A 10,644-nucleotide genomic window follows, 5' to 3' on the forward strand; every position below is an offset into this window, starting at 1 on the left:
AATAATGATTGTGAGCTTCTCTTCATGCATTTGTTAGCCAGCTGAATATCTTATTTGGGTAATATACTTGTTCAAGCCTGGTTTAAATTGGTTTGGTTTTGGGTCAAACATTCTTTTAAGTGGTATAGCACTGATCTGTCCATTTGCTGTACAGAGGTAACCCTAGTTGCTGTGATGCTGAACACTAGCACTGATGTGTCAAATGCATTAATGGTTACCCATGGTGGACAGTGTTTGATGAAGCTCCCCAATTAAAACAAACTTGGAAACAGGAGTGGCATCCACTTCTGAAACAACTTGCCTCTGGAAACTCTATGAACTTGGAGAAACAATGAAAGTTATACAAGTGTTCAGATCTTTCATTTGTAAGGTCATTATGAGTTATCTACGACTCGATGGCACTTAACAACAACAACAACTTGTTCATATTCTTTTGTCCATTTATGATTAGATTACTAATATTTTTGTTGCTCAGGTGTTAATGTCCTCTGCATATTTTAGACATTAGATTCTTATCACATATGTCATTGCCAAGAATTTTTCCTCAGTCTGTAGATTCTCCTTTCCTTTTCTGATGAAATCTTTTTCTGAGCATACATATATACTTTTTTTTTAATTTGATGAAGACAGAACTTTATTATTAAAACCCAATAGGCTGTCAAAATGATAATACATATGTTCAACCAAGTAGAGTAGTAGATCCCAAGTACACAATTACTTTGAGGAACTCTTTTTTTTTCTTCCTTTTTTTTCAGTTGTCATCATTTAATTGACTTAAAGACAATTACATATATACTTTTTATGAGGCCCAAGTTATCTATTTTATCTTCTGTTGTTTGTGAACTTATAATTATGTTTGATAGTATATAAATTAAGATCACTAGCTTTGTCCCTGTGCTTTCTTCCAGGTTTCACATTAAGGTTTTGATTTATTTTGAGGTGTTTTTTTTTTTTTCATTTGGTGTAAGATATGGATCATGTTTTTCTGCAAATGGATATACAGTTTTGTCAGCACCATTTATTTAAAAAACCATTCTCATTAAATGAATTTTAACCCTTTCTTAAAGATCAGCTTTCAATAGCTGAATGGATTTTCTTCTGGTTCTCAATTCTGTTCCTTTTGTCTATGTGCTTGTCATTGAACCAATACTGGGCTTTTTTTACTCCTATGGCCAAGTTGTGAGATTTGAGACTGAGGTCTCCTACTTTGTTCATCTTCTTCAATAATTATTTAGCCTACTCAGAGTCTCTTTCCTTTCCATATAAAGATTAGTTTTTTTCATTTTGTTAAAGAATGCTTTTGAGATTTGGATCAAGACTGCCTTATCTATATAGATTACTCTGGATATGATTGACATTTTCATGATGTTGAGTCTTCCAATCCATAAGTATGGTATGCATTTCCTTTTCTGTGGCCTCTTCTGGCCTTCTTGCAGTTATGTTTTCTTATTACCTTGTATAGTTCTTTTACATCCTTGGGTCATTTTATTCTTAGATATTTTATCCTTTTGAGGAGTGTTGTGAAAGTTATTGTTTTCTTGGTTTCCTTTCTGGAGTTCTCCTTGCTGTTGTAGAGGAATCCAACTAATTTTCTACCCCCCCTCCCCCACCGCCCTTAATTCTAAAATGTCATGATCCTCTCGCTTGTGTTCAAATGCTCGAGTCACCTCCTCCCCCTCCCTTCCCCTGACCCCCTTCTGCCTCCTCCCCCCAACTAATTTTCACATATTGATCAAGTGTATCCTACTTTGCTAAATCCCTCTACTCATTCCAGTAACTTTCTCCTCTTTATGCCATCTGTGAATAGAAATGGTTTTACTTCTTCCTAACAATTTGGGTTTGGTGGTTTTCGTGTGCAATAGAACCATTTATATTTAGAATTAGCCATCTGGACTCAGATGATCCCAATTTTATTGACAACCTCTGAGGCATCATAGTCTGGAGCTAGTAGAGCCCTCTACTGGCCTTTAGGCCTGATGAAGGCGTTGACTCTGGCCACATCAGTGTCACAGAGCTGCCTCTTGGCTTGTTTGATCTGGTGTTTGCTGGTCTTGATACCCACAATAAACACAAGTGAGTTGTTACCTTCTTTCTTGCCTTTTTGCTCTAGCAAGACTTCCAGTACAATATTGAATAAAAGTGATAATAGGGTAATGGGGATCCTTTTCTCATTCCTATTTTCAAGGGAGATGCTTTCAATCTCTCTCCATTGAAAAGAATGTTGGCTTTTGGAAGAATTTCCCTACTATTTGTATTTAGCTAAAAGGATGTTAGATTTTCAGCAAATGCCTTTTCTGCATCTATTGAGATGATCATGCAATTATTTTCCTTTTATTTATGTAGTAAATTACATGGATAACTTCTTTAACACTGAATTGCCACACTAATTTTCTGGTGCTACACTGTGCTATGAATACCAACTCATTGTGAAGTATTATTATTTTTTTATATTCTATTGAATTCTATTAATTAGAATTTTGTTGAGAATTTGTGTGGGATATTTATCTATAATTTATATTCATGAAGGATACTTTTCTATAATTTTCTTTTTTTGTGGTATGTTTTTTCTGGCTTTGGTATCAGGGCTGTGCTGACTTTATAAAATGAATTAGAGACCTTCCCTTTCTATGTTCTGGAACAGTTTCAGTAGATAGAATTGGTGTCAGCTGTTCTCTGAATGTTTGGTAGAACTCTCTGGTGCCACCTGAGCCAGGGATTTTATTTTCTTCTTCATGACATTTTCAATTTTGTGTTATTATGAATTAAATGATATTATTAATTTTCAACTCTCTGAAAAGCAGAAGTGATCAATAAATGCTCTATTGTCAAACCTTCCTATCTGAGTGTTCCACATTCATGGATTCAACCAACCATGGATTGAAAATATTCATGGAGAAAAAGGCAAAGTGGTTGAAGCAATTCCTCAAAGGCTAAGTTTTTGTTAGGTGCCGTCAAGTTGCCTATGACTTGTAGTGACCCTGTGCACAATAGCTCTGAATCCTGCCCTATCCTGAACCAATCTTACTATCTCTGATGCACCTACTCTTATTACCCCAGCTACTGTGCCAATCCATCTCATCCAGTGTCTTCCTCTCCTGCACTGTTCCTCCACTCATCCAAACATGATGTCCTTCTCCAAGGACTGGTACCTCTGGCAATATGCTCAAAGTATGTGAGATGGAGCCTCAAAATCCTTGCCTCCAAGGAACAACTTGGTTTCTCCTTCTCCAGGGCAAACCTGTTTGTCCTCCTAGCAGTTCAGTTCACTTCTCCAGGACCCCAACTCAAAGACTTTGATTTTTCTTCTGTCATCTTTAGTCATTGCTCATCTGAGGGTGCATAAAGTATGATTTACCCAACATTTACATTTTAGGGGGCATTATGAGGTCAGAAACTGTGCTGCAATCCTGAAAGGATGTTGGTTGAAATCCAATAGTTTCTCCTTGGGAGAAGGATAGTCAGTCTTCTCCCCTGCAATTAACTGCCTCTGAAACCCTGCTGGAGGGTCAGCTATGAGTAAGTTCTGACTTGACAGCACACAACAACAGGCATTATAAGTAATCTATGAGAAAGTTGAGCATCTCTCAGATGGTGGCATCATCCATGGTACCCTGGAATCAACTCCTTATAGATATTGACATATCTCAATTTAGAAACAGTATTGGTTCAACTCTTGATATCCGTTTTGTTCTTCTCTTCAAGACTCTTTCTCGAACACTAGGGTCTCATGTAACCAAAACAAACCACAACTTATATTAATTATGATCTTAAATGAGGATGATTCTGGCCCATAGCAACCCTAAGCAGGACAGAAAAAAACTGAGTCCCAGAGAATTTTTTTGGCTGTAATCTTTATAAGTCATAGATCATCAGCTCTTTCTTCTTCAGCCCCACTGGGTGTGTTCACACTATCAAACTTTTCAACTCATAATTGAACTCAAACCACTTATTATATCAAGGGCCCTTATTATGCTGTTGTTGTTCTTATTGATGTTGTTATGTGCCTTCAAGTCAGAAGTGACTCATCACTGACCCTCTAGCAGGTTTTCAGAGGTCGTAAATCACACAAGAGGAGAATATTCATCCCTTTCCCACAGAGTATGTTTGTACCAGCAGCTAGGAAATGAAAAGACAAATTGCACTGGGAAAATCTGCTGTCAGAGACTTCCCCAAAGTACTGAAGAGCAATGATGTCATTCTGGAGATTAAGGTGTTCCTGATCCAAGTCAGTCTTTGCAGGTACTTGTTGTACATCAGAAAGTTGGACAATGACAAGGGATGATAGGAGAATTGATGCCTTTGAACTATGGTGCTGGAGAAGAGTATTGAATATACCATGGACTGCTAGGAGAATAAACAGGTTCATCCTAGAGAGAGTGAGACCAGGCCTGCTGTTTGGAGGCAAGGATTCTGAAGCTTCAACTGACATACTTCGGACATGTTGCAAGAAGGGACTAGACCTTGGAGACGGATGTCATGCTTGGGAGGGTGGAGGAACAGCACAGGAGGGGAAGACCCTCAATGAGATGGATTGACTCAGTGACTGGGGTAATGGGGGTAGGTGTGTCAGAGACAGTAAGTTTGGCACAGGATAGAGCATGGTTTAGGGCTGTTGTATGTAGGGTTGCTATGAGTCACAGGTGACTTGATGGCACATAACAACCACCACCACAACCTTTGGAATGGCAATACAGCTCCTTGTCATTAGGTCATCAGAGCTCCTTTATTATGCTATAAGCTGATGTCTAATATAGATCTGAAAGCCTAACTATTTCCTCCTAATTCTGGAGATACAATCCCTTCTAGAGTCCAAACATAACCCTTGGAGAAGACAGACCCCATCTAATCGAATTAAATTATAACAGTTGCACAAACCCTCCCATTTAATCAAGACTAGGAGAACAAATCCACATTTTAATTGTAGTGCCTTATCAGTGCTATCATCTGATTGACTAAATGTAGGTTATTCTGAAAGTAATTCTTTTAATGGACCCAGCACATCAGACTATCAGGTAGCTCTATGTAGGTGGAACGTGAGGTTTCTGACAGCAAAATGCTTCCTTATGCCTCTTACACACACCACTGCTGCTTCTGGATCTTCACATTTTGACTCTCCTTTATCAGGCAGCTCAAGACTCAGATGCCACCTCCAAAGAACCCTTTCTGAAACACCAAATCTCAAGTCTTATCTCTTTGCCCTGTTGTCCTGCCTACTGACCACTTGTCACCATCTGAATTACTCATGTTTTTGATGGTATTATTTTTTTCTTTTCTTTGTTTGTTTCCCCAATTAGAAGGTTTCTTTCCCTGTAGTTGAACAGGGTTACCATTGAATATATATTTGCTAAATGGACACATGACTGGAGGACTCCGAGACACTCACCCCACCTGTCTTAATCTGGCAGGTGAAGTCTGAGCTGAGGAAGCACTGGGCCCGCTTCCTGCTTGCCCACCTGTCAGGCTGCAGAGCCTGGTTCCTGGGGAAGAACTTCAGGTTCCTGGGGAAATGTCCCAAGAATTTCCCAGAGGACAACAGCACCAGGATGATGCAGAAGCTGCAGCTCTCACCTGGCAGCGGAGGAAAGCTCCTGCACCTGGCTGCATGGGGCCTGGGCAAGGTGGGCACTCGGCCCCATGGAAACCGTGCTCCCTGGCCCCGGGGCAGCAACCTTTCTGAGAGCAGTGATGGAGACTTCACCCCTGCCAACACTGTGGAGGAGATTCTGGAGGAGAGTGAAATCTAGGGCAGGAGATTATTCTTGGCTCTGCTCCTGGGACATTTAGCAGGCTGAGGAGGGAGGAGACAGCTAAGTAGACATTGTTGAGATTTCAAAATCTCCCTGGTCCCCCCAGGAACACAATGTCTGTCTTGAGTTTTTCATACTTTTGTTTGGAAAAGACTGTGCTACATTCCTGTGTTCACCAAAACACTATTTATAATGACAAGGAGGTGGATACAGCCTCATGCCACCAATAGATGAATGGATAAACCAGCTATGACACATACACAACAGAATATTATACAACACTGAAGAATAATGATGAATCTGCATAACATGTACCAACAGGGAGGATGTTGTATTGAGCGAAATTAACCAATAAGGACAGGTATTGTGTGAGAGCACTATTGTCAAAGATCAAGAAAATATTTTTCCATACCTAAAGAAAAATATTCTTTAATGGTTACCAGGGTTGGAAGGAAAAGAAGGGTAAGTAATTAACTAGAGAGTAGACATGTACTGTGTGGAGAGGAAAGCAATCCAGAATAAAGGGAAGGTCAATGGAAAAACAAGTGAACAAGTGGAGGAAGTGCTCAGGGGGGAGGAGTCCACAGCTAAATACAGTAGAAGTGAATAGAATTACAAGTACGCAAGAACAGTGATAACAGTCTATGAGTGAGTATATAGATAGACACGTATACTGGACAGGGATGGGAAGGGTAGAGTGACTTGTGGGAAAATGGCTGTGCCAGACCTCCTGACTTCCTGCTGCCCCATGCATCCTCCTAACTGCAGTGGGCATGTTGTCCAGGATGGGTCATCCCCTGGGAGGTGATTGTAAATCCAATGAATGGAGCCTATAGGAAGAGAGAGCCCCATGTACAGAGAACAGCTTCCTGTCTATCTCTCTCTCTCAGAGACCAATCAGAATCTCTCTCTTTACCCTGCCCCAAAACTCTGTCTTCATCTGAGGTTGGTTATAGTGTGGTTGAAAGCCACCTAGGAGATATTTAAAATGCAGAATCCTAGATTACCACCAGAAATTCTGAACTAGTGAGTCTGGGATGGTGGCCAGGACTTGGAATTGCAAAAGCATATCAGGTCATTCTGACACATGTCTACATTTTTAAATCCCTGGGCAGGCCATGAGGGAGCTTAGGGATCCTCTGCACCTTGAAATGGTCTTTTCCTCACCTCATGGCTACCTGTCTTTCTGAGTTGGCTTCTCCACACTTTTCATTCTCTAAGCAGGAATTGCTTCCTGGTCATTTTTGGTTTACTGTTGGCACATTTACAGATATGTCTTGCTCTGGAATATTTGCCCTGCACGATCTGATAAGAGTCCTCTGCAGAACAGGGAGATAAGACTGCTATTGCAGCTGGCTGTGCTGAGGGAAGCACGGAAAACCAGGAATCACAAGTGTTAGATTGTGAGATTTACTTGCCCATGAAGAACAATGGCTGGGCTCCTAACCTTTACAAGAGGGAAAGTACTACAGATGAAGAGCACCCTGGTAGTTAGGACTACACTCAGTTCCTGAAATGGCAAGAAGTGAAGAGAAGGTCAAGGGAGGAACATCCTGGGAAAACTTTTGATACCCAGCTGTGTTGTCTTTTATCGAGTGAACATGCATGTGTACGTGGATGGAGTATGTTGTTTTCATATGACTGAAGACTGCCTTATGTTAGAGACAATAGAATATACATAGTGTTTTCACAATTAAAATGAATTTAAGTTTAATACCCCATTAGTTTTAATTTCAGATAATCAATGAAGATTTATTTGTGGGTATAAATTTTAAAACTCTAGAGAAGTTCTGATGGCATAATCTGTAGGGATTTGTGCTGTTAATCCACAGATAGCATCTCTATGGTGGTTTGAGTTCCCTAGCTTATCTGCAAGAGAAAGATAGATAACCTCCTCCCATGTAATTTACAGTCTCTCGAATATTCACAAGAGGTTCAGCTCTGAGTCAATTCCAATAGAAATACATCCCATGAAATTGAAATTTCACTGGGTATCATGTGTTTCATCTGGCAACTAGTGTGAAGGCTATGTTGCAGCAGAGCAAAGGCCACAGTGAGGTGAGTGAGGCTTGCTGTTTGAGCCAAATTTAGAGACATACCAAAAATGCCTAGTCATCATGTATTTTAATACAATACAGGATGGGGAGGGGGAGGGGAACCAAACTGATAAAGTTCTGCCTCCAGGGCTGTCATTTGTTTTGGGGAGTAAAACCAGGGCTGGAATTAACACAGAAAGAGTGAACAACGGTTATCTAATGGTTGAATCCTGACACTATTTAAAGTTTTGATATTTGGCTATAATGAAGGAGCTTTGGTGATATAGTCTATAGGGAGTTATGCTGTTAACCCAAAGGCTGAGCCTCTCTGGTGATTTGAATTTATCAGTGTCTCCAGGGAGACAAAAGACTGTCTTTTCTTGTACAATTTATAGCCTCAAAAACCAGCTGGAGGGTCAGCTATGAGTTGGTTCCAACTCAACACCAATGGGTTTTAAATGTTTGTTTTGTTTTTAGTTCTTGTTTATCATGATGTTTTGCATGGATTTTAAAAAATGTACTTTTAAAATATAGCATTAGAAATGTGATTTGTTGAGACTTTTGGCGCTCCCTTGAGTTCTAAGTCCATGGTGAGGGGTTTACCAGCTTTGCCCTAATTGTAACCCTGCTTTGCAAGAGGAGGAATGGAAGGAAAAACTTTAGTCAGGTAAATGTACAATGAAGCAAATGTATATTTTTTCTTGTCAGATTTACCTGTAGTTCAAGCTTTAAGATCAAGTTCCAATGTTTCCCTTTACTGCAAATGTCTCTGCTTTTCCTTACCAGCCTCTCAGTTCCCTGCACTTGTACAACTTCCACACAGAGTAGATGTTTCACACGCTTGGTCAAATGTGACACAACAGACTTTTTCCCTTAGGAGCATCCAATCCTATTGGGATTCAGTTACCCAGGAACATCATTTCTCAGAGCATATATAAATAGATTCTGTGCCCCACGCTCACACACGGAGTGGCATACTTAACTCTGCTCATCCCTGCCCTGCTGATTATTAAAATCATACTTACTCCATTTTTGGTGTGTTTTGTCACTTCTTTCACACGTGTTCCTCACTGCAGCTGAAGGTCTTTCATGCGCTGGGAGAGTCTGGCACATGTTCCAGGCCAGTGGCGGGAGGAAGGTTTGGTGTGTATCCTGGGAACTGGGGAGTCCATTGTCTCAGGAACCAGAAGATGGGCAGAAGGGGAGGGACCAGAGGCAGAGGCCAGAAACCAAAGAGGAGGAAGGTAAGTGTATACCTTGGCCTTTACTAGACTGTCCTTGGATCAGTCCATGTACTATGTCCTTGAAGGCTCAGGTATTCTCAACTCCAACTACCCATTAGAGTCATTGGGAGAAGCTCTGTAGAGACCTTGATGGCTGGGCTTTACCCCCGAGGTCCTGACTGAAATGGTATGGGTAGTTTGAGGTGCTGTCATTTTTGTTAGTCCCTGAGGGATTTAATAATAGGATTAACATTGAAAACTCCAAGTTCAGCAGAGGGGACACAATTGAAGACTTCAATTGCCAATTGCAACTTGTAGTACCTCTCTGAATTCCAGACACCCAAACCCTCACCTGCAGCACTTTGTAGCTCACTGCTGTAGAGTTGCCCTCCAGTTCATGGGAATGCCATGTACAAGTGAACAAACACTGCCTGGCCCTGCACTATCCTCTGTCATGGTTGTGATCCACAGGATGGGCCCTGGCTGGTTCTCAGAAGCACTCACAGACTTTTTCTTCCTCGCTTGTCTCAGTCAGGAAGCTCCACTAAAACTTGTCAAACCTGAGTTTCAAGGAAGATGAGAACTCTACCCCAGAACCCGCAGCAAATGCCCCAAGATCTGTTTAAAACAACAAACACACAAAAAGTCAAACTTGTTATCTATCACACCAGTTGTCCCAGGGCGATCCCTGAGAGTAGAGCTGTGCTTTGTGGGGGTTAGGAACTTTCAGGCCTTTCCTCCAGAATGCCTCCTGGGTGGGTCTGAATGCCCAGCCTTTCAATCAGAACTTAAATACTCTGGTGGGTATCTATTTCTACAACCCATCCTTCTGACACTAATTTACTGTTGGTAGGTGTTGAATCAGCTCTGACTCATAGCAACGCTCATTTCAACAGAACTACTCTCTGATCCTGTACCATCCATACAATCTCTGCTGTACTTAAGCCTATTGTTCAGTCACTGTGTCAATCCAACTCCTTGAGGCTCTTTCTCTCTTTCACAGCCCCTCTACTTTTCCAAACATAATGTCCTTCTTCAGAGCCTGGTCCCTCTTGATAACATACCCATGGTGTAAGGGACAAAGTATCACTGTCCTTCCTTCTAAGGAACATTCTGGTTGAATTTCTAAGACAGATCTGCTATTGCACTAACGTTGTTGTTATGTACCATCAAGTTGGAACTGACCTATAGCTGACCTTCCAGCAAGTTTTCAAAGGCAATAAATTGCACAGGACGAGATTTTCCATTTTTCTACTGTGAAACAGCTGGTGGATTTGAACTGTGTGCCTTTAGGGGTTGTCAGCACAACTCCTTACCTTTGAGAAACAACACATCTCTCACTTTTAGTCAATAAAGATTGTGTTGTCCTGACTCTATTCACAGTTCCAGAAGCAAGCAGGAAAGCTTGGCTCACAACATCTTCTCAGATAAATGGTTCAGGGATGGGCAGATGGGCAATCAGAGCCAAGGAGAAGTAATCCTCTCTGATTGGAAGTCTCATTAGAAATACATTTTCAAAAAAACAAAATCCATCAATATGTTGCCTACAAGAGACACATCTGAAAAATGTAGATAAAGAAAGACTAAAAATTAAAGGATGGGACAAAATATACCAAGCAAATGGCAACCAAAAAAAAA

At 40.9% G+C, this 10,644-nt stretch overlaps 1 protein-coding gene across 1 annotated transcript in view; it reads left to right on the forward strand.

Moving 5' to 3' along the window:
* The window catches only part of GLP2R (glucagon-like peptide 2 receptor), a 145,293-nt gene extending 139,549 nt beyond the window's left edge, over window positions 1-5,744 (forward strand). The window contains exon 13 of the mRNA XM_006898576.1: window positions 5,406-5,744. Coding sequence (XP_006898638.1) covers window positions 5,406-5,744 — 339 coding nt within the window. The remainder of the gene's footprint in view (window positions 1-5,405) is intronic.
* The last annotated feature ends 4,900 nt before the right edge of the window (window positions 5,745-10,644 follow it).

This window comes from Elephantulus edwardii, unplaced genomic scaffold (genome assembly GCF_000299155.1).
Source record: "Elephantulus edwardii isolate Elephantulus edwardi_28Jun2011 unplaced genomic scaffold, EleEdw1.0 scaffold00233, whole genome shotgun sequence".
Classification (NCBI taxonomy): domain Eukaryota; kingdom Metazoa; phylum Chordata; class Mammalia; order Macroscelidea; family Macroscelididae; genus Elephantulus; species Elephantulus edwardii.